At 38.9% G+C, this 25,399-nt stretch overlaps 1 protein-coding gene across 3 annotated transcripts in view; it reads right to left on the bottom strand.

Moving 5' to 3' along the window:
• MSRB3 (methionine sulfoxide reductase B3) overlaps positions 1–25,399 on the bottom strand; it is a 93,528-nt gene that overhangs the window by 54,608 nt on the left and 13,521 nt on the right. The window contains exons 1-4 of one of the 3 annotated variants that reach the window (XM_085323845.1): positions 17,747–17,872; positions 16,115–16,241; positions 2,311–2,419; positions 467–544 (exon numbers count right to left, since the gene is read on the bottom strand). In XM_085323845.1, the coding sequence (XP_085179971.1) occupies positions 467–544; positions 2,311–2,419; positions 16,115–16,190 (263 nt within the window). In that variant the 5' untranslated portion in view covers positions 16,191–16,241; positions 17,747–17,872. Of the gene's footprint in view, positions 1–466; positions 545–2,310; positions 2,420–16,114; positions 16,242–17,746; positions 17,873–25,399 lie in introns of those variants that run through there. The other 2 variants (XM_085323843.1, XM_085323844.1) reach the window with 2 other exon arrangements.

The following is a 25,399-nucleotide window of genomic DNA, read 5'->3' as shown; positions in this document are numbered from 1 at the left end:
TCACGTCAGAGATAAAATGCTCCAGAGCGGAGGAAGCACTGCTGCCTTGAATCCATATCTTAAGTAATCCATATCTACAAGTAATGCTAACTAGTTTAGATCCAGTACTGGATATCTACCAGTGCATTCAAAGGTGAAAGGGTTACTATACCTTGGCATKGCTGTATACGAAAAAAAGAAAAAGGCTAATCTTTACAAATTACCTATTCTATCAGGGTAAGTTATCTTACTATGAAATTTACTATCTTACTATTTAAATATTTAATTGTTAAATGTTTGTATCTTTAAGAACAATTTTACTATTGCATTATTATTTACATTGCTTCTCATGTATTCCTGATCAGCTTGAATGATTTAAATTACCTTATACAACTACATTAAATCCTGGAATAGATGCAAGATTACATTGGAACACAGTACATAAACTAAGAGACAGTAATCTCAAAACTATATTTAGTATACTCACTTGAATAAAGGAGTTCCACAAACAACACATTTGTATATTCCTTGAGCTTTATGATGTGTGTACTCCCCCTCAAAGGCACTGGGAAAACAACAACACTACATTTAAAAAAAAGGAAAGGAATTTGGGGTTTTTAAATTATTAAATTAGCTAGGACTTTAGAAAAATATTATAGAAAAAAGCACTTAATTTAAAAGTTCACAGTTGTTTTTTATTAAATGAAGCAAATAAAGCCGGCACAGGAAAAAGGGAATGTCCTCATTAGTTTGCCTCAGGAGTTATGTATCATGCAGAAGGAAGCAAACTGTCACACAGTTCAAAGGACAGAACAACAACAAAAAAAGATAAAACSTAGAATCTTCCTATACTTCTCCAGAGAAGAACAATTTTTTGTAAACATGGACTGTTTGAAATTTAATTATCTTAGGCACTTCTCTAGTTTTGTTTTTAAACGATCTTTAGCAGTAAGCTCAGATGCTAAGCTAAAAGCGTAAAGCACTGGGGTATCTGCCCATTAGAGGATAGGAATTGGCATTTGGTTAGTAGAGGATGGGCTGTCAGAGTGACAGAAGTATTGTAGCTGAAAATGAAGTAATTAGTCCACAATTTCAAGCTGTGTGCGCTTTATATTTTTAGTTGAAAAGCAATATTACAGCTTTAAGGGAATATTTTTCTAAGTTAACAATCTAAAAGGCTAGGAGGTCATTCATCTAATACGAATCAGCTGTGCTAGTCCAACAAAAAGCCTATGTGCTCGGCAGCTTGTTTTTATTATCCTTTCACCCTTTTTATGAGGTCCAATTTTTTTTATAAACAGGATTTTTAAGAATGACCTAATCTCCGATTGTTTGTGCGCATTAAATCATGTTGTTGGTCCGGTACACAACCGTGAGCCACGTGGGAGAAGGCCGTGCCTCCGTGCCCGTCCAGCGGCGCGGGGCGACGCGGGCGGCTGGGCAGGAGAAGGCGACTGTCGCAGCGAGCCTCGTGCCGCCAACGCAGCAAGCAGCGTGCTCCGTCACGAAGCGCGCTGCCCGTTAGCGGGGGGCCCCCCATGCGTGGCAAAGAGCCCTTTCAGGTCATGAACGAAAACAAGCAGTTACATCATTAGTACGTTTGGATCAGAGGTAAAGCTAGGGCCCGAGGCCAAGCTCAATGGTATAAATTAGACAACAAAAATGGTTAGGCCTTGGCAAGTTACCTTCATGTTGGAATCAGCTGAGAGAGACTTTATTCACTAAAAACAGTCTTGGAAGCAAGTCCTTTTTCTCCTCCAGGATTCAGGGCTGGCTTCCAACGACTAAAGCCATGTGAGGGCAGTTATTGAAAATTTTTGACATTCCAACCACAAATGAGCCAATAAATACCTTCTCCACATGTGCTTCAAAAAGAAATTGGAGTGCGGTGGAAAAGAACTAAATTATGCTACCTTCTTTCTGCAGCCAAAATGTCTATACTCACAATGACCACCTTCAAAACTCCAGCTTCCTGGCACAAAGCCATTTCCCTCGTGGTTCTGCTTACTGTGATRTCTTCCAAAAAGTGTACCTAAACCGCTATTACTTCCACACATTTTGTAGTAAACTAAAAACAGACCCTAAACATAAGCCCTSTGACTTTATAAGACATACAGTGTTCATTAAAAGTCACACAAGACCCCTGGCCTCGGCCTCCACGCTGCAGATGCTTGTCTTTTCAGTGGTGTTAATTTGTAGGGGTTAGTAAACAAGTGCAGAATTCCTGGAAAAAAAGTTGGTGGGGAAGACGAGGAAGCAACAGGAAAAGGAAGGGRAGAAAAAGAAAGGTGCCTCTGTCTTGAGGACTGGATTTCCTTCATCCTGCCTTACCTTTCAGTCCCTTTCTCCTGAGTGACATGGTACTGCAAGGGTGTCAGCCGCTTCCTCAGCTCCTCCTGGGAAAAGACCACCTTACAGTCTTTTTTATCCCTACATGACCCTGCAAAGGGAGAGGATATGGGAGAAGGAGCCTTTTTAGTTTAAAACCTGAATAATTGCTTTGGCAGACGGCCACAGCATAGCTTCTGCATTCACTTGTCAATGACCAGACCAGTCCCTAATGCATGAAGAATGGCTCAGCTGAACTGCAGCTGATTATTTCTTCAAATCCAAGTTTAAAAAGAATTTTGCTTGAGAGCCAGGTGATTCCACTGGAGCAGTGACAGTGTGCTACAGCCAAAGCCCTTGTGTGTGTTATGTACTAAACTGTTGCGCACACAATCATTCACAAGAAAGTAACGTTTTCCAACCATTTAAAAAAGTCTGCAGAAATAACTACAACTGAAATGTTCTTTACAAGACATCTATATTGGAGACTTACGGTAATGGGCATATGATGTTTAGCCACAACATACAACAATTTCATAATGCTTTAAAGTAGCTTAAAATGAGTGTAAATCATTAAAATTCCAATATGGTTGATTTAACTGTGAGAATCCTGGTCCTTTCACTTTATAACATTAACAATCGTATTTTTTTCCTGTTGAAGCACCAGAATATGACCCCTTAGCAGCAAGTCATTGCTTCACGCACAAAGTAGAAGCTTCAGCAGTGAAATTTCAATTGGCATTGAAATTAATCTCCTTTGAAAATCTCATCTTGTATTTTGCTTAATTCATGAAGAAAATCCAAGGAGTATATAACGATTACTGTGAAATCCATTTGCCCAATGCAAAAATTCTCATCACACCACAACAGAAAAATAATAAGTTTGCTTTTGAGAATGAAAACTCCCTAAGTAATAGAGAAAAGGAATTGCCAAATATGGAATTAACTTTGATAGTCACTTGCAAAAGTGAACTGACAAAATACAGCAGGTAAAAAGCACTCTTATTATGACAATAATTAAAATATGATACAATTAGAAATAAACAGTTCTGATAAAAATATTTTTGCAAGTTATGTATATAAACTCATAAAAAGACCAATTGTGTTCCCAAAGTAGAGGGAACAGAGTTACCCATCTGTATGTCATTTAGTACAGGAGAGGCAATGGCAGGTTTAAATTACATGGTATTGGATTGCAATTTCCTAACATTGGATGCTTTTCTGCTTTTTTACCTTGAGTCATTACTAAGGAGTGTTCATAAAAAGTAGCTTAAAGCACAGATGCTTGCAAATCATTTAAGAAAAGATGTTTCTTTCTTCCTCCCCTCTTTTTTTCTCAAATTTTTTTATGTGTGGGGGTGGGTGAATAGAGGAGCGAGAAAAAGAATAATGCTGTTGGTCACTACTGACTAACCCTAGGAAGTATTTTCAGGAAGAAAAAAAAGTAAAATTGAAAACATCTGATTGAAGTAAATAGTGCAAACATAAAAAGCTTTACTAGTGAAAGAAAGGTATTGAAAAGCGACTTTATTTCATAGATTAGAAATTACTTTTGATCTAAACATTCTTAAAAACAGATTGTTTTCCACTCTGAGCCATCTCATTAGCTGTGCTGCASAGCCTTCATTTTAATGGCAAGCTTTGAAAGAGTGCTGCTGTATGCCTTTGTTAGCTTCAATCTTATTTGGGAGAGGGATAAAGATTTCATTCCAGGTCTCTTTGTTTGTCTTTCAAGAACCACTAAAGCAGTATTCACACAAATTTTGCAGGAATGTGCCCTGTGCCATAGCTTACAAATTATTTGGTTTTGGTGCACTTAAAGGTCACCTTCCAAATTAGCAAAATTTTCCTACATCCTGGCTTTTCAACCTTAAATGTAAATATTGTTTCCTAACTGTAAGTGAGGTTTGTTCTTTATAACATTTGGTTGCTTATTTAAAGATGTCAAACTTTGGAGGTTTTTATTCTCAGAACGTGCTGGGTTTTGGACTAATAAGTCTTTCAAAGTACAGCTAACAGCAAAAAAAAAGCATATGCATTATATAAATAACTATTGTTATGTTGCATTATGCAACTCAGAAAGAAACTGAGAGGTGGTTCTTCATTTAAAATTTCAATAATAAAAATTGGTCTAGACAGCAGTAATGAATCTTACAAACCACGATCTCCTCACTTTTAAAACCTCCAATTATTTTTTCAAAAGTTCGATTTATTCTTTACGTGTTCAAAAAAGCAAGCTAGGCATAACTTCACTTGGAGTTATTTTCTGGAGTTATTCATGGAAAATATTAAATGTTTTAAAGAACAGTCAATATTCCCTTTTTACTCTCCTAGAATAGTTTCTTGTCTGTTTTAGAAATGTAGCAATCTACAGTCAATATACTCACAATTATACATAAGGAAATTTCTATATGCTGCTTGATCAATGACACAGATCAGAAGTAGGAGCATATTAAAAAAGATATTATAAAAGATTATTTTCAACAGTTAATTGCATGTTTCATGAGACAGACAAGTATCTACATCTACAGGGGAATCTTGCTAATCTGCATTTGGGTAAACTGCAACCTACCCTGACAGGGGACTTTCTAGGTTTACAATTTAGTGGAACACCAGCAAAAAGCTGGTACAAATTACGTACGAAATCTCTTTGTGCAGCCCTTAGCATTCAAGAACAGCACTATTCAGTGATTTGCATCTTGTGAGGGGACGACATAAAGCAACACCAACATAAAGCTACACACACATATGTACAACTACGAGAGAAATTGCAACTAGTAATGCAACTGTTATGAAACTCATTATTAAAAAAGAGAATAATGGTGCAATCTCACCATATTCTTCATTCTGGTTCCCCAAACAAGGGACCCACTACAGGCTGTAAGCAGGGAAGTGAAATTCGCAAAAATTTTTCAGGTAACTCAGGGATAAAATAAGGCTCCTAGTTCATTTGCAAATTATACATTCAAGGCAAAAGAGAAAAAAAAACAGTGATCAGTTTTACAACTAGTATGACAACACTGTGATTACAAAAGAGGTGAGAATAAATTAAAAATGCTGTGAGGACAGTAGAGTCTGGTTTCACTGGACCTATCTTTGGACACTGAATTGATGTTGCATCTAACTTGTTCTTTGGACGTAACTGTCTAAACAGTGACTTTAAGAAGAGCTTGGGACAATTCCATTTCTAAGCCAGACACTCCAGCTAGAGCCTACTGTTAGGAGAAGTGAACATAGGCCTTCAAGAGTAGAGAAAATTGCATTTACTATTTGCTTTTCTTCTGCTCTGCAAAGCACCTCAGCCTCCTATAGACATCCTTTACTATAATGCACACACSGATTCTACTGCAAGATCTGAATCCAAATTAAACTTTCTAATCAGTGCACCTCAGTGCATTCATTCTTATTGCTGCTCATTAGAAAAGTACTGTGCATGCAGCTGTGTTCCAAAAACAGGCACTAATGTTTCCATTTTAGGCCAGCTATTTTCAGCTTTTTGCCAAAAAGTTACAGCAGTGCTAAAAGCTGTTAGATCTTGGAACAAGATGGGAGGCTTCTAAGTGCAAATGCCAGGCTTACAAATCTCAATGTATAAACATTAAAAAGCTCAGGAGAGTAAAAGAAACAAACAAAAACAGTTTTGGACCCTTCATTGTGCTTCAGGAATGGTCTTTCTGAAAAGAAATGCAGTGTACACTGCAATTTCCTGTTCACCCAAAGACTACCCAAATTTTAGAGTTCAGCTCTAGAGTCTAAAGTCCCTCTCTACAAAAATGAAGTGAACAGAAAGTATTTTCTGGGTGTTGACCTGATAATGAAGACATTAAGCATCTCAACTCACACACAAATTCCTATTTCAATTGACCTTTTCAAACCTGTGGTTCATAATGCAGGTGAACACCAGTGCGTGCCATTTCCTTCAATATAACTGATCACAAGAAACCTAGCAACAAGATATGTCCAGACAGACTGACACAAGTTAACAGACCATTACTCCTCAGCACTCAGCCCTTCACCTGCTCCAGTGTGCCTGAGGGTGTCGACTAGTCTGACATGCCCTGAACTACCTTGGCATTTTGCCTGATGGCTTTCCGTCTTTAAATAGTCTTTTGAACTGTTCTAATGATTTTATGTTTTGTTGCTTCCTATCACTACTTTGAAATTAACATTTCAGCTTCATGGAAGACACAGCATACATTTTTCTTCTACTACATATGCCTATGTTCCACTAGCATTAATGGACATTACAGTCATGCGCTGAACACATACCATTAAGACTTCCTGAATTAAATACAGCTAGACCAAATGTTCCAGCAGAGCATAGCCATATAATAAATCAGGCTTCCAGTTTTCAGTACAATTTCTTTTAATATACCCAAGCATTTTTCTAGGGGCCTTCCAGCTCATTTTATTTTTCATATACCACCACAGCCCCACTCCTGCAGTGTGACCTGTGTGGGCAGACCCTGGAGAATATGCAGAGCTCCAATAACTACATAAGGGTCTATGAATGTAAATCAGATTACAGGATCTGGCTCTAAGTATACATCTCTCTACTCTCCAAAGTCTGTCCCCTCATGAGTGAGTCGTACCTTACTCCCCAATGGTAAATTATCTCAAACTGATGCTAAAAAGAATCCTCCAAGGGTGAAAAATATGTACATACATTTCTTTAAATAAATATCCTTAYATATCTTATCACTACCTCTCAGCTTTATTAAAATTGGAATCTCTCATTTTCATTATTTCAAGTTTAGTTTCCAGAGTTTACATCTCCTGTTTACACTTTTGCCTCTCTCTCCACTTAGGCAAGGGAAAACGGACAATTCCATTTCACTTCTGTTTAGTCTGTTCTCCGCAGCCTTTGGTCTGCAACCTTGTGAGAGCACTGCAGGGCTCTGTTCCTGCAACCAAGCCAGAAACTGCTGGTCTAGTTAAACCCATGTAGAAACACACTGAAGTAATTTAGTATGAAGTTGAAAAAGGCTTGGATAATTATGGCAAGTTCACATTCAGCTGGAAAAAAAAAAAAAAAAAAAAAAAAAAAAAGAAAACTCTTGAAAATGCAAATTGATGGAAATAGTTCTATTGGCTTGTAAGTTTGAAAAAATTACTTTCCAATACCTGTATTAGACATGATAGATCTTTTCATAATTCTATCACAAGCCATTTTAAATTACCTGCTGCTGACTAGGATAGATATTGCAAAAGAAGTCTGAAAAGTCAGGAGGTTAAGTTTAAGCAAAATCCAAACTTTGGCATTAAAAAAAACCTGTAAATGTTTTACACGCTGAAAAACAGATCGGTGTTTCTTCTCTGTGGGGTGGCTCCTTTGCTTTCTTGCTGTAGGTAGCTACCTCCCACCCGCTGCTGAAATACCATTTGCAGTTTCATGCAAGCATTAGGAGTAATGGGGCGAAGATCATTTCCACTATATTGTGCGTTGAAAATCCAAAAGCTGGGTACCAGGACAACAGTTACAATTTTGGGTCAAATGTCATATTCTATCTTAAAAGAACTACAACAAAAAATTAACTGTCTTTTAAAAAAAATGATTTACTTAACACCCAGGAGGGTCATAGGGCCACAAGAGAAGGGCAAGTCAGCTCTTCGCAAATTCACAAGCTTCCCATGCAATCAAATCATAGATCTCTCTCACATTTATTTTTTCTCCTGGTCATTAACATGGCTCATATTTTATAAAAATGTATATATTTTGAGTAACCACCAGAGATCTCCCACAACACACAACAATTTGTGTAAAAACACAAATTTCTCAAGCACTAAAAAGCACCCCCAAGCCCCAACTAATGAACCTCTTTTGTGCACTTGTTTTCTTTTTGAACAAAGTGGTATTGGAATCACTGTTATCCCAGTAAGGCCGAATCTAGAGGAATGGAGGCTGACTTGTTGTTCCCCCAGAACTGCAAGTGTTTTTGCTGCAGGTTACATGTGATATACAAGCAAAAGAGATGTTCCTTGGAAAAGAAATCTGAAGCTGCCTTCCCTCTCCACCAGTGTAAAAACGGTTCAACAAAAGATTAAAGTGTTTTGCATAGTGGGAAAGGGAAAAAGCAGCTTCATTTATCTTCTCCAGGGTTGTCTACTTCACTTCCACATCTCACATTAATGAAATAAATGTCACTACCAGCCAAMATCTTGGTCTCAAATCCTTTCAAAATCATAACCACTGCGCACTCCAACACCACCCTGCCCTGACTAGCAGAGGTGAACATTTTCCACAGGGGCTTTTCTAGCTATCATCATCATCATTACTGTAGTGCTGGCAGCACGCAGCTACTCAACAGAGGTTGGTGAATAGAAGCACCTTCAATAAAGTGGAGCAAAAGCTCATTACGTTATAAACTACCACTTTTGTTAGCCTTTCCGCTGGGATGGCCAAAGAGAGAGTGCACAGGGCAGCTGACCTATTCGCCTTACTCTTACATGCAAACCAGGCAAGACAAGATCAAGATCTATTGGTACAGCAGTGGGGGAGGGAACATTTATAGTGATGGATTTCTCTTCCTCTCTTCCCTAACAGATAAAGAGACTTTTGTTTTGCTGATGTGATCCTAGCACCTTTCACAGGCACTACATTTGTTTAAATTAAAAACAAGAAAGGCAGAAACACTGAGCACTCTGTATCTGGTCAGTAGCTTTCTGTCAGAATCAATAAAAGGGTGTACAACATATGGAAAGGCATTTTATTAACGGCAGAATTAAGCTGAATTTAATAAGAGTGACTTATGCTACCTTTCGCATTTAAAATATTTCAGTGAGCCATCAAAATAAGTTTATTCACACGGCTTTAATAAAGGTTTAACCCTACAGCGGAAACAATTAAAAAGTGGTATGTAGCTTATTGTAGCATTCAGGCTGTTGCTAAATTCTCCTGCTGCTTCCTCTACAATAGTGATGTGTGGCCTGTGAAATGAACACTGCATTTCAAGTAATCAAGGTGCCGCAATCTRTACTTGGGGTGGGGGTGGAGAAAAGGAGAGGGAAGGAGGAGGGAGACTCTCTGCTCTCCTCCAGTGCATTGCAACAGCCCAGATCTAACCCCATCTGCAACACTCAGGTCTGACTCCCAACTGTGTAGAAACTCTTTTAGCAAAGACATAAGCAGGCACCGTCTACTTGGTAGCCTTCCTCCTTCTTCCATCTCTAAGCATTGAGGGATGTACCAGGCTCAAGGATAGGAGCAGCAGGAACATGCTGTGCTCCAGCTGCTCTCCTGCTACAGCCACTATGGAGAACCTCGCAACTCCCTCCCTTCCCAACTTGCCTCAGGACTAAAGGCAGAAAAATAGCCCAAATGCTTGGTAACCGCCAACTTCTTTCCCTAGTGGGCCTCCTAGACTKCCCCATCTATAAAATTCAGCCATGTTTTTTGGATCAGGAAGGYATGGTCAAGGCTTCTTATAGCCTTAGCAGGAATTTGTTGAGCCCTTCCCCTGCTCTACCCTCCGTGGGATTCCTAGACCTGGAAGAGGGTGTTAACATCACTGTGCACTGCCTCCCCTRCCGTGCACAAAGCTGCCAGCACTGCACAGGAGCTGCCAGCAGGCATGGCAGGCAAGTGGCACTGCTGTSCAGAGCAGCCCCAGGGCCCACAAGAACCTCCCTTCCAGCAGGAGGGTACCATCTTAGCCCAGCAATGAGCCCCATCCAAACAGAATTTTGTTTGAAAGAAATCAAAAGATGAGGCACATGTTTAGTTGGTAATTAAGTACAAAAATTTTCTGCTTCTTAGTCACCTCTGAGACAGACACAATCGCTCTCCCACTCCTGGTTTCCCCCTAAACCGTGATCTGTGCTGTGGTTAACCTAACAACTCAATTATAACTTTCACATCTCTGATGCCTGAGTCCCACTTTGTATTCTCTAGATCCATTTAAGGTATCATCAAATTCCAAACACACATATCCCCTTAAAGACCCACTGGATCACCTCCTCGCCATCAACTCCAAAGATATTCTAACCGACTTGAAGGGGTCACATAGCCATGCTCCAGCCTTGGCACCTCTTCTTGCTTGCTGTCCTTTGGCTTAGCAATACATAAAATCTCATTCCTTTTTGTGGACTGTCGCTTCTCCTTTACATCTCACTCTTCTCTGTAACCTTGATTATGTACTCTGCAGAMAAATGGCAAAGTTGGTTGTTGCTTTTAATTGAAGGGAAAGAAGTGAAGGCAGTCCTGACTTCTCAGATCTCCTGTTATATTCAGACAGTCTAGTAACTGAAACAGTAGCTTTTCACAGGAGCCTTTAAAACACAGAAACACAGTTAAGGCTGAAACCTCATCTTTTACATACCTAGCTTCAGCAGAAAAAGCAGGAAGCCTAAGTTGCATGGGGCACAGGAATGGAACACAGGAAATTTATGAGCTCTCAGAATTAAAACATTCTTGCAAGAAAGGAAAAAACGGTTTGTGGTGGGTCCTTTATGGGAGTAGGAAGGGAAGGCAAAYGACCTTAAGACATCCTTCAGGAAACACATTAAGGAACCGAGCCTGTGCCTAATGCTGGCAGCGTAAGAAACATCTTATCATCCCATGCTACTCCATGCTACAGAATCACAGAGAAGCTTCGACACAGACAAGGCCCTTCCTGGAGTCTTCGTTAAGTAAGTAAATGAGGAAGAGTGCAAAACACCACTACAGTGAGATATTAAAAAGAAGGTAGAAGGGGAAAAGGAAAGAGATGGCCAAGGAAAGCACTGAGCAGAACTGACTATCTCTCCACTCTTCTGACAGGGAATAAAAACCTTAACAAAAGTTTAGGATGGTTTTTTATACCATCCCAATTTTTGCAAGCATCAGGCGCAAGAAGTGTATCACTCCCAAAGAGATATTCTATAAATAGATTTCACTCCTTCCTAAAGTGTATTAAGATCTTCTAGATCAATTATTAGTGTACAAAACCAATGTTTGTAAATAGTTTGGTTTTTTTAAGCAAACATAACATTGAATATACTCCTATTAAGATATCTCTAGAAAGATACTTTTTTCAAGACATTCCAAAAATATGATAATGTGTTAGATTACAGCAGCATTCTACTATCACAGCACTAAGAGGCAAAAGGGAGATATAAACAGACATTTATATATTACTAACACATGAACAATTTAAGATACTATTTCCTGCTGTGTTCACATTGTGCTCGTCTTCAACACTCTGTTCAAGCATGTATCAAATAATTCTCATAATTTCTGGGAGGTAGTCAACTAGGAAACACATAAGACAGACTGTATTTTAAATAAAAATTCAATTTTTGTGGCAAACTGATATTTGCTTTTTATTTAGCTTCTTAGAAATAAGTTATACTTTTTTGCCTTCCCCGACCAGTACTGAAGAAAAAGTACATTCAGCCYAGACCTTGTACGACAAATTTAAACCCAGAGCAAATTTTTATGTTCAAGTTATAAACCCCAGAAAATAGGGATTTATAATGAAAACATTGACAGGCACTTAACCATAGCTGTACTAGTGGGTCTTGCTATAAAACATATCAGTCTCACCTTTATGTTCTTTCAAACCATGTGAAGAGATATCCATAATATTATATCTTTGGTGACACATATTATATAAAGCTATGGGAACGTTACAACATATATTATGGAAATTATAGCTCTGAACATATAAACATACAATATAAAAACATTTAGACATACTTAGTTACACAAAGTATAATAAGTAAATACAGTATTTTGAACATACTGCACTAAGTTTTTTTCTAGACTTTTCATTGTTAAAGACAGATCTGGCAGGCACTATGCACACATATAATTTCACTGATACAAGCAGTTTGAGAGTTCAGAGGGACTAACGCATATGAGTAATTCATGTATGTAAATGTTTGCAAGATCTGCTCCTAAAAGCAATCCTTTATGTTAACAGATTACCACTAAAAATCCAATTTTCAGACCCAGTAATTTTCTGCTCACTAATTATTCATTTTGATTTTATGGAAAGACATTACACTGTAACTTGGAATTAACAAAGATTTAATAAAATATTTAATAACAAAAATTAATAAAATATTCAATAAAACAGGCCATGAGAAACTATAGGCTATCGAAACTATAGGCTACAGGTATTTATTTGATAAAGACTCACACCATATGCCCAGCACCATCTTCATACAGATGTATTGTAGCTTACTCTAATCGTACAAAAGTATGGTTTCTTACTGATAGTTATTCTAGTAATTAAATGCTTCACAACAATTTAATATCATCTACAACTTTATTATTTCATACACTTCCTGGAAAAAATACTGCCTAAATCTGCCCCTGTACTCTCTTCATTGTTACTTTTACTTAATTTTACAACTACTACAATTTTCTTTGATCTACCAAAGAGGAAAAGCCAAATTATCTCATGCAAAAAATGTGATGTAAGCAGCACAACATTCAAAGTGTTAAATAAATAAAGGTTTTTTTTTAAGAAATGAGAGCCCATAATAATTAGAAGACACAGCAAAGCAAAATAAGATATTCTTTTACTTTATATCTTGGTGGTCTGCTACAGAAAACATGTACATGGAATCTGTATAATCATTATTTGTATCAGTTACTTGATGATATGCACTAAAGCAGCTGAAGTAGTTTTTACATTAAAAGATTCTGGGCCTTTTCTTTTTTTAAATTTAATTCCTATGAATTATACCTTAGTAGGTGCACCCTATGTTTCCAAAGAAATTCAGAGCATTCAACTCCAACAGAGCAGGCTCAAGGAGTGATACTTCTAAATCACATGAAAACACACAATGGAGCTGCAATTGTTGCTGGAAATGAAGAAATCTTGAACTAATATGAATCTAGCCTGTGTATGAGTACAAATTTATGTGATTTTTCCCAATGCTCCTTCTTTTTTAAAAATAATTTAAATTGTTCATAAGGTCTCAGGGTGTACTTATGTATGAATAACTCCTAAAGGGGAAGCTTTTCATATAGCTCTAGGCATGCAAAACAATATAAGATTAGTGCCATCTACTGGAAATGTATGGTACTAGTCTGTCTTTATAGTATCATACATAAAAGTATGGCTTTAGGTCAAACTGTGCATTAGATTTGCACAGATTGAAATATGTAGTCCTAACTTCAGAAAAGGAATATTTTTAAAATACGTTTTGGAAGAATAGATATAGAATATATATATCTATATATATATATAGAGAGATTAATATAGAAACAGAAAGAGAGCAAGTAAAAACATTTCCTTATCACAATGGTTAATTCGATTTATGAATAGATTTTCTATCTTAAATCACACATACTTATTAAGTACAGAGTGATCCAAAGAAGAGGCAGAAGATTATCCCTAGTCTAAGATATTTCTTAGCATTCTAAGAAGGACATTATTTCATTCATCTTTTTGAAGTAACATTTTCATTTGCTTCTGATCTACAAACGTGACTTCATAGAGTAAAATAAATATAATATCAAATAAATTTGTTACAGCATAAGTAAATCTTATAGGAGGAAATGAAATAACATAATTCTAGGGACCATTCCAAATGCAAAAATTAAAATGATACTTCCATTGAAGTCCTTGTCCTGCAAATATTTAAATGCACAGAATTTAGAACTATGTAAAGAAGCTCAATTTACAGCTAGAAAATATTTTTAAAAATACAATACTGGCCAGAGCATTTGGCTTTATATCTAGGCTCAAGGATGAGACCTCTACCAGCACTTTACTCTCTCACACTAAAATGACAGAGCTTCCAGACTGTTAGAAAGTCTCCTTTCATAAGAAATTTGCTATGCAACCAGAAGACAACCAAATTCTGTATCATTTGAGACTTTGTAAATAGCACGAAGTGGTATGGCTGCCTGGTCACAATTTGCACAAAAGTGGGTATTGGGAAATGCATTGATACAATGTGTTGTTTTTTAAAAGAGTCATGAGAACTTGGGGCATTTTCTGTATATTCAAAAGTTAAAGTCACAGTGGATTGTGGCATTTAAACAGATGTTGTCTCTAGACCTCATTCCCATGTTTAATTTGATACATGCTTTACCATTTACTTGTAACTCCCTCAATATACCACACACAAAAAAACAAACCAAAGGCAAAGCTAGCCTACATTAATTTATAAGTGTCCAGGGAATTTAGATTCCTCTTAAAATATGTGAAATATGTGACTGTATATTATTCCACTGTTAGCAGATGAATTTTGGTTTATAATACATATATAAAGTAGCCAGTCAGTGGAACTCAATCTGTTAATGTTTGCACAGTTMTGGATCAAACAGTTAGGAATAAACAGTAGTGTTACTAGCTTTTTACTCCAAAATATGACCACTGGATTTTGCCGGAAAAACAAGCTGAGAAAATTGCTAACATAATGCTTTGCAAACAGGTATGCAAAGGAAAAGCCTCCTACAGGCTGTGTTTCTAGCTGGCCAACTTTAAGATCTCCTTTTTAGGGCAGGAACAAAATGGACAGAACACTGGGAATGCTCCATTTTAAGGTATGTACCAGCAGTATGAGTGCACATCAGAAGATGTATAACGAAGCCTAAGGAAATTTGCTTATCCTATATTTTTAGGATTTTAAATCTGGCTCACCAATACATACAACAGGAAACAAAGGTCAGGCTGACACAATGTGGGCTATTCTCTCTTCCTCAATATGTTTGCAGCTCTTATCTAGGTTAACGGGAGTTTTGTGCACATGTGGGGGAAACATAACACAAATGCTGCAAAAATTGGACTCAGATTTAGTTCAAATAAAGTGTAATCAGCTTTAGAAAATCCATCAGCTTCAAAACTGATGTCTTATCACTGAAAAAAATCTTTAGAACATCACCTCCATATGTATGTTAAATACAGTTCTGGGAAAAAAAAGTGTTTATAATATTTTGCACTCTTCAGAAACAGTTGTGAGTGTATTACAAATGCCCAAGCTGATTCTTATTTGAGGTTTAAAATATTGATCAGCTAGGGTTGTATCATTTTTATTTAGGTGTCAAGAAAATGCCTAGTAACATTATAAATTAACTCACTGAAGCTTTCATTTTCACTCACATAACTATGTACACTATTTATTACGCAGACATTGCACTTAGCGTTGTTTTTGAAATAAAACACAAAATACTTTGGTTTAAGGTTTTAAGCATATAACCAGTTCATAGAGATGGAGTCTTACGGTACTCCTCACAGATCTAACTTCAGACCCAGGACATTACATGGAAAGTGCAGCTGTGTCTGGGCATTAAGTTGCACGTTTTCATATTCATTTATTTATTTAGAGAAGTGTCTAAATATTATGCTGTTAGAGGAGAGAAAGAACTATGTTTTAAGTTCTGCACACTTTTTGTATATACCTTTCAGTGAAACATACTTAATTGATAACATAATTGTAAAAAAGGGACACATCAGTGTAAGGACAGTATACTTGTACAGATTTTGGAAATTATTTTTAAGTCATACAATTTAACTATAACTATACACTAACTTCTGTTCAGTATCTTTTTTAAATGATAAATAACATTGAACACAACTGATTTTCAGTTTAATTGCACTATTTTTACCAAGAAAGAGGAAAACACTATAAAATTTAAGAGAGAGCATGTTGGACAAGGAAGTTGGATAGCATTTCCAAGCATCTTGAAATCTAGGATATGAAAACTCTCAACCAAGCCAGTGACTTACAAAAAAGCAAACAAACTTCTGGTTCAAAGGAAAATTTAAACAAATCAGAGCACCCATAGCACACCGTTTCCTGCAGCAGAGACACCCGTTCCTAAAAGGGCCTTCAGTATGCATGACACAACAAGCAGCACCCATTCAACCTGAGGGAAGCCCACAGGCTCGCAGGGCCACTGGCTGGCTCTTTGTCACCAAATGCAGCAGGTTGAATGCAGACATCACTGTGATATCCTCACCAACAAAACCAGAGGCAAAGAACAGGGGCAAGAGCTGAGTAGGGAAGAAAAAGAAAAAAAAAAAAAAAAGATGAGAACAAATTAAAACATCAAAAATGTTACGATACATTCACAGAAAAACAAACGCTTACAATTTTATCTAAGACCACTACATGGGAGTACAATTCTGAAGCCCTTTTTTCTGTGGGTTTAACCTATTTCTCATCCCCCCTTCAAATTTCGATACAAAGTAGTACATAATATTCAGTGATGCAGCTTTCTGTGCTACCAGGTACGAGGGAGGGGGCATTTTTATAGGGACCATTAACATCACCTGCTTTAGATACCCAGCTTCAAGCAACTCAAGGTAGCAACCTACCTAATGGCAATTGAGGAGGTACTAATGGATAAGTCACAGCACCTAAGTTAGGTAGCAGGAATCTTTTTTAATATCTAGTGATGCAGGGCTTATCAAATGTGCAGGCTTTTCTTTTTTTCTTTTCTTTTAACAAAACCGAACTCCATAACATTTCTGAGTGGTGAATACTGGAAACCAGTCATTGCTAAAAATTGTTCTTTTGATGACTTGTTTGAAGAACATGACGTTTTATTGTAATAAACTTGCCAGATACCACGACTTTTTAAAAAAAGATAGGAAATAATTCACACTGTAAACTGTCCAAGAGATACATTTAAACGATCTTCCGATCAGTTTAAATATAGCAAACAGAGAGATAGCAGTGGTAAGATTTTATTTTAAAAGGATTTCATGCATGAATACTAATTGTTTCATTTACTCTGTGATGGCAAAGAGGAAATGCAGCTGCCTTATAGCACAGTCATTCATAGCTGCAGTCTGCTTCAGAAGATTGTGCGACACGAGGGACTCGAGCCAGCCTCCACCGAAGTCAAAAACGAAGCTCTCATTGACTCCAGTGGAAGCAGGATTAGGCCCCAGATGGCTAATAAGCCATACTGCACCACTGCCCATCTCCTCCAAGGCGCCTTCTTTCTTTCTTTCTTTTTTTTTTGAATATCATAGCAAGAGAGCTGCAGGGTGCAAGTGTCCAGAAATGTACTAAGGAACGGTTTTGTCTTGGATATTTCCTGAACCAGACAGAAGTTGATCACGGTCTCTTCCGACCCCCTAAAGAACAAACACATAATACACGGTAATATATAGTACCAAATTACTCTGGAGTATATCTGACAGAAAACTGCTTGTATTAGCATGCCTGAACCCTGACTTTCCCAAACTAAACTCACTACAAAACCAAAACAATTTTGTGTTACTAAATGGAGACAAAGAGGAGGGGGAAGGTAAGCACTACACAACGAACAGCCTGAGAGAACCATTAAACATAAATAAACATGTCATTTTCACGAGTGACTGCAGAACTGTTTTTAAAAAAAAGAAAAAAAAATCCTCCAGAGCAGACTACTGACTAATAAAAGATCAAAGGTCTATACGTAACAAACCCCACAAATAAAAAAAACGTAATTTTTTTTCCTCGCGACCTTCACCGCAAGGAATAAAGTGCGCAGTGAAAACGTAATTACCGAGCAAAGCTGCAGCCTTTTTTGTGCTCCCGCAGCTGATCGTAAAACGTCTTCCTACTCTGCCTCCCGGAGCGCAGTGCCAGGCGGCCTGCGCGCCGCCCGCCCGCCCGCGGCCATCTGGCTTGTGTCAGGCCCGCGAGGCAGGCGGCCGCGGCGCTGCAGGAAGCGCCGCGCTGATGTCACGGCGCGGGTCAGGCCCGGAACAAAGACGTATTCTGCAATTAAAAAGCCCGGGTGCCCCGAGAGCGGGGGCCGCCGGCATGCGCCCGCGGCTGATTTATGGCCAACGCCGGCTTCGCCGGTCCCCGAACAGGCGGGCACCATCTAGCGGCAAACGGGAAAGGCCTCGGAGAGGAAAGCGGGGGGCTGCGGCGAGGTTGCACCCCACCGTCCCAGCCCGGCGGGCCCCGGGGCTGGGGGCCAGCTGCTGGCGCGGGCCCGCCGCTCGGCACGTGAAGCGAGACGCGGAGCGCCCGCCGGGCTGGCGAGCGGCGGTCGGGGCCCTCGCACCRGCTCCCACGGCTGAAGGCAGCCACGGGGAGCCGAGGCGCTGCTGCCCCTGCGGAGATCCCGAGCGGCGGCTACGCAGGGGTTCAGGAGCTGCTCCCCCCTGCAGAGCCAGAAACTCCCCGCCAGGAAACGGGCCGCTGGCCAAGTACTCGCCCTTTGGCCACCAGCCACCCGATGCCCTCGTGCCCTCGCGGTCTGCCGCTAAGCCACCTTGCTTTAAAAACGAGGACGGACGGCATGGATCGTCCTCGAGTTTTGGAAACTTGCGTTCTGCTCCGCGCGTGGACAGACTGACTATAGCACAGCACAAGTACGACCAGAATGAAATCTTAATTAAAAGCACAGAAACAACATCTGGTCTCCAGTGCTTACATTTACTTCATTCATACCACAGCCCGGCACTTATTTCTCAGTTAAAGACTGCCAATAACTTCAATGGGAACTTTGTTTCCTGCAGAGTTCACCAGACAGTTCTGCGAAAGCTTGGCTTAGGCAGAAACTCCCAGCATAGTAACTTTTTGTAGCTGTTGCTTCAAATTAAGAATATTCTTAGCTAGTTTGGAGTTCAGAGTGCCAAGGGAGAGACAGATCAATACCTACACAGCTAGGTTTTTACAGAAGCTGCCCATATGATGTCTTGCACGTGGTTATGAAGTCTCCCAGCGCAACCAGACACAAGTATCTGACGAAGACAGAGTGCACAACATAGACGTGAAGGGACTCATCGTTTTTCTGCACTTCATTTTTCCTGTTGTGCATTCTGCCAGCTTAACAAATGTGCTTCCTAGTGATATTGGATTTACCTCTCCAGACCAAAACCATTTCTCTGCTCTCTTTTGTTAGAAGTAAACAGGATCATAACTCCCTCAAGTGTAAACAGTTTAAAGGAAATTATTTGAAATCCCCAAGGATTATAAATAGATCCTGACCTCTTGAAAATGTCAAATATTTCAGTGTTCACCAAAATGTTGTTACTGMGTCTCAAGTATTCATAAAGACTTGGAGGATATATAAGTCCTGAAAGCCCAATAAAATATAACTGAGCATTCATGAAAGTATTTTATTATGGTTAACATATTTTTTTCTTTTATTGCTGGTGTTTTGATCGCTATTTTTATTTACTCTGTACATTAAAGCAATGCCCAGTAGTTTCAAGTAGCATCAGGACCTCCTGGTGTTAAGTACTGTAAATACACACATATGAAATCCATGCTGCCAGGTGCTTACAGTTCAAGATAAAGAACTGCTTATAAAGAATGGGCAAAGAGAAGAACAAAGCTAAAATAATTACAATTTTCACCATCTACTAACGCATTCAGTTTGAAGGTGCTTTTCTTCACCGTCTGCTAATTCTCTGGGTAGAGAAAAGAGTTTGATGGAGAACAACAGTAACCTATTTGTGTCAGACGAGGTGTTCACTCTGCTCTTTCTGCAGCAAATAAAGCTTGTCCATACACATCAATAAGTCCAGAAACTGGGTTTGCAGCTCAGATTTATTCAACATGAAGACTCAGAACATGACAAGGAACACAAGAAGAAAACACCATTTTGGAAATATTGTCAGTAGTTTAACCTGGACCTCTGCAGGGCTAAGCAGGGATCGCCACACCTGCACTGAAGACGCTTGCCTCAACGCAGGCAAYGCTGCCATGCCAGCACAGCGCTGCACCTCAGCTGAATTTCCCTAGTAGGCGCCAGGGCGAGCAGCCAGCAGCAGCTAAGTCAACCGTGGTGCATCCGAGCCATGGCATGCGCTGCAGCGTAGCACCGCCACCACGCGGACCCCGTGAATCTCCGCTAAAGCACCGCAAYGTGCCCATTTTCCTGCTGGATGAAYGTGCCAGAAAGAGCCCAGTACACAGCTTGCAGTCTGGGGAGGTGAAGGAAACTGCTTTTATTAACCATTTAAAGATCACTCCCAACTCCACCACAGGCCTGAGTGTGCTGCCCAGGGCACTCTACCTCCCCACSAACCCTCCTGGTCACGGTCAGGTCTCTCAAGCCCTGCCCCACGCTCTCCTCTGGTGCGATCCAGCACCAAAGGGGCCATCGTGCAGCTTTCATCTCCCTGGTGYGGACGCTAGCTGTGGAGATAGCTTGCAAATCTTGTAAATCATATAAATACAGCAACTACGTGATTAGGTGGAATTTAGAGGCCTTTCACTCAGCTTATAAACATTGTAACTCCAGGAAAGCCTTCCTTCTAGCATGTAGATATCCTAATGTGGACACATGTTGAAGCACTGTTTCAAGAGCTTCCATGTTGTCAATTGCAAAAGTTCAAAAAWCATAAGTTAGGCCTCAAAATAAATAGGATTTGTTAAAAAGTAGCATAAGGGTCTTCCAAATTTGTCCTTCAGAAGTTAAGAATTTTGTATGTACTCAGGTTATGTTTTCTCAGCCTCATAGAAATTTATTTGGGGGAGGGACAACTTTAGAGCTACAGTTCTGATACTATCACATCTTGCTTTTAGGAGCTGCAARGAAAACATCAAAGGTCTCAAGAGCTGATAACACTATTGTTTTACTTCAATTTTTTCTATATTCGATGTTTTCCTGACAACTCAGATCCAGAAATCCCACAATTACACAAGAATCTCATCTCYCACTCACAAGAAAAATGGGAAGTTTTAGTCCTTTACTAGTAATTAAAGGGGAAAAAAACACAGTAAAGCAACTAGACACAAATTCTTAAGGGAACAATTATTTCTTCCTTGAATCAATTCTGAGACCTTAATGGTGTGAGATTTCCATTATTTTTTTTCAATTCCTGCCCCCCCCCTCGCCCCAGTCTGTGGCCCTATTTTGAGGACAGGAAACAATTACAGATACACACACACTAGCCGGAGAGGTAGGCTCCTACGTCAGGAATTTCTAAGCCACTAGAAAAAAGCAAAGAGTAAAAATACTGCCATATTGGAGAAAACCAAATAATGAGAAATAAGAAGATAGTAAAAACCTATGATTCTTATATACTCAAGTGTTACATTAAAAGTTTAATTTTAAGTAGTATTTGCTTTTTTAAGYTTCTCAAGCCCAGCAGTAAATTCAAATAGCTGTTTTCTAAAGGCTTTTTCCCCCTTTTTTGATTTCTGACATAAATCAAAGTATAATCAAATGTTTCACTGATAAAATTGAGTGGATTCATTCCAGCTCTACCATTTGTATTTTATTATTATTATTTTGCTTTTGTTCACATAAAGCTGCTCCTAATCAGACTCAGTATATAGAGCAGCACAGCTATCAGGCACTGCTGGAACAGCAAGTACCATCTAGAGACCCAGATGAGTGGAGTAACTACTTCAGTATTTCACGGACTTTTGTGTCTGAAGTGTTACTACCTTTGCTATAAAAAATTGTTTTTGCTCAAAAAATTCTCTGCTACTGCTGAAGCCCTTGGTCTCTCCTCTCCCCCTGTTGCACTTAGTGATTTTTAGGGTCTTCATCATTTGAGGTAAATGTCTTAGGTTTGTTATGGTATATGCTAAGGTGGGGGGTAAGTGGAATGGTTAATGGCTTATGGGGAGATGTTTAATGGGTTCTGGTCTAACACCATTACAGAGCTGCCAGCAGGAGACTGGTGCACAGAGAAGCTTTCAGAAGGGGAATAAGTACTCTTGGTCACTTACTGCAAAAAGAAGGGAAGAGTTCCAGTTCCTTCTTCAGACCCAAGAAGGTCTCTAATCTTTCACTAAACATGTAGTCCTAAAATCTTAAACTAACATCTCTTCTTAGTGCACAAAGTACTCTCCGTGTACACATATACCCCACTGGACTGATAATCCCTTCTTGCCCTGGTCTCCTACAAGCCAGCAAGAATGAGGAGGCAGTGTGCAGAGCTCAAAAGATGCAAATCTTGTGTATATGCATCTATGCTTTTTAATTATATTTTTAGACAATTCCATGCGTCAATGCATCTTACCTTATTTAGAGCATTCAGCACAGAATTGTTACATTAACTGCCAAAGCCTTTGGAAATTCATCTCTAAAAAGTGATTTTAGGCTTYAACACACCTGTGAAAACACAAGCTGAATGTACATTACCAGCTGATGTATTTTAGAAGTTCCTATTTACTATTTATTTAATTTACTATTAAAATACTCTGCAAGAGCTCACTGCTTAATGAGAACAAAATACTCTAATTATTAACAGGTAAAAACATGAAACAAAACATCATATGTGATGTTTCTCAAACATGAATGATGAAACTTCATATCTCAAACATGTATGATGAGACCTCAAAAGCTTATTAGATAGTCATAAAACTTTTAAAAAGAAGCTGATCTTGTTAGTCCTACAGATTTATAAAAGAACTGCAGCATTTATCTGCAGTTTGTGTGTAGTACATACTTTTTTCTTTCCTTCATACAATACTAGTTTCTTAATTAAAGCCATAGGGGCTAACACTTTCCACCACAGTGCCCACAAGCCAGCCCTCTTTCTCATGTAAAAAATGCTAATGTAATCAAATCTAGTCATTTTATTGATGTATCATCTTTATATTCTAGCTGGGAAATTTCAGTATCAATGTTGTCTATACTTCACTGACAAAATAAAAGATTTTAAGATTTTAGCTGGAGTAGAAGAGAAAGCAGAAAAGGCTAAAGACTGAGAATTGAGGAAAAGAGCATGGGGACAGAGCGGAAAGAGTGGAGGCAGTGCTACCCCTGCAGAGAGAGCCTACAGTCTCGCCTGCTCCTCCTGAGGGCAACTCTCTGACACAGCATGACAACTAAATCCTTAAGGACTAACTACGTTCCATATTTTATCCTTAGACTGTGTATAGATTTCCAAGCAGGTTAATGAGAGATTGTTTTATGAGTGCAGCCTTTAGCACAGCTTTATTCCCCAAACTTTGCCCCTCCAGCTAACAGAGATGAGATTCTCACAACAAATCATAGATGCTCATGCAGGCTAAAATGATCATCCTTTCAACCAAAGAATTCTTTAAAATCTTGTAACATAAACCAGATTCTGAAACACCTTCACTCACAGTTTCAGGATAATTTAATTGATTTCAATAGTTTTTTTTTTTAAAAAAATGCAGTCTAAGTAAGGAAGTAGGACTCTCYGTGTCTACGAGTCTTTGCATTTCTATTCTGAATAACCAACATAATACAAAAGTAATTTATATTTATAAGAGAAAAACATTACATTTGAGCAGAGAACAAAAAGCCATGTTCAGTTTTAATTTAATTAATGAATTTAGTTAACCTTTTCTCCAGCATCAGCTGCCAAAGACAGGAAGCTCACACCTGTTACCAGAAAATTCATTCTTTTTTTTTTTTTTTTTTTTTTTTTTTTTTGTTTTTTTTGCTAAACTAGCCACTTAAACCACCTCTAGCTTGTGAAAGAGCAGCTTGGCTACACACATTTTATATGCTGGTATAACAAAATCCCAAAGAAGTGTGGCTAGGGACCAAACTAAATGGCATGGGACAAGAAARGGTAATCAAAATAAATACTCTCTTGGATTATTAGCCCATTATGAAAAACAAGAGAGGAAAAAGCACTAATTTTCCCTGTTCTACAACTGCTCTCCATTGCAGAAGAGAACTGCGACATTCAGACTTGCATGTTTTCTTACTTAACATWTGCACACAGCACTACGGTGGTACTGGTCCTCTCTGAAAGGTGGGGACAGCCAAAGGAAGGGGTTTGCAACAAGGCCTGGCACAACAGGCAAGGAGGGAACTAAGTGGCCACTAGAAGAAGCTGGGAGAGACCAGTCTGGGCAAGCGCAATGCACACACAGGCYGAGACCACAGCCAGGGAAGCAAGCAGAGACAGCGCAGGCAGTGCCTGCAGGAAAGAAGAACGGGCAGTTTGGAAGGAAGAAGACAAAAATGAACGTGTAGAAAAGTGGATTGAGTGATTAACAGTTTTAAAGACAAACCTGAGTGCACTGCCTTGAAACCACCTAAAAATACTTTAATGTTACCTTAATGTCACCTTTTCATAACTACCGTTCTTCTTCCAGCCACATTACAGATCCACAAATAGGAGAATCTGAGAGCTGATCTATGCTACCAGTCCATTTGAGATTATTTGGGATTACAGAAGTAATCTGGAGATTACTAGAGATTACCTGAGATTACCTACTTTCTTACACAGCAAGCAAGCATCAGGAGAAAGAATTAACACAAATAAGATGGGAAACTATTTGGTTAGTATAATAATGAATCACATCAGCTCTACACTTTGAATACTTGAGGGGGGGAGTTATCTCCCCTATAACTAATATAAAAGTTAAGAGGGTCCTTGCTCAAGGGACTCCAGCTTCGTCTTTAAGGAGAGGTGTAAAATGGAAGGAGTAACTCTCATTAGTGTTCAGAGAGGCAGCACTGCAAGGCTGGCGRGCAGCAAAAGTGAGAAGAGAAATTGGGATTGTAAAGCCAAGAAAAAACAGTGATTGCAAGGAGAGGAAGAGACAGTCATACAACGAATATCCGAAGCCTAGGAGGAAAGAGGATCCGTGGCTAAAAGCAGAAGCTGGAGTCTCCGAGCCTTGCCAGCGCTCACAGATCTTTCACTTGGAGATTGTTTCTCAACAGTTACGACTGGCAATATTTCCCAAAGGAGAATAAATGTAGGTCAGTTGGGATTTTCCCCCATCTATTCCTGTCCCTCCCAGATCTCGATGCACTAAAATAGAGCTCTGCTACACTTTGGTTTTCCCAAACTTGGTAGCCTGCCAAGATACAGCACATTCCTTTTAAGGCAGTAAGTTTATAACGACAGTCATAAACTATTCTTAAATGGGTCTTTTTTGAGAATCTCCATCCTTTCAACATCTTGAGAAATATCTAATCTTTTCCATTCCAAGACAGGCCTCTCTCGTGTAGTGGTAAAGATTTAATTGCTTCTGGTGCTCAGGTGATGAGATACAAGCGTTCTGGAAACTACCTTTTAATTTAACAATTCCTTCTGGCAAGCCTGAAAGCTTTTTGCTTTGCTCACCAATAAAGAATTATTTTTCACTACTAACAGAAAAGTATAAAAAAAAAAAGAAAAAAAGAAAGAAAGAAAGAAAAGCACCACCAACAGAAAAAAATCTTTTGGGTTACTGCTGCACATGGAGCTATCCAAAAGTCACTCTAATAGTGAAGATATGATATTTATTTTTACTAAGATAAATTTGA

This window comes from Rhea americana, unplaced genomic scaffold (assembly GCF_003343005.1).
Source record: "Rhea americana isolate MKP2758 unplaced genomic scaffold, rheAme1 scaffold_88, whole genome shotgun sequence".
NCBI classification, from domain to species: domain Eukaryota; kingdom Metazoa; phylum Chordata; class Aves; order Rheiformes; family Rheidae; genus Rhea; species Rhea americana.
The sequence above is the reverse complement of the archived record's forward strand: the minus strand, read 5'-3'. Positions and strand labels throughout refer to the sequence as shown.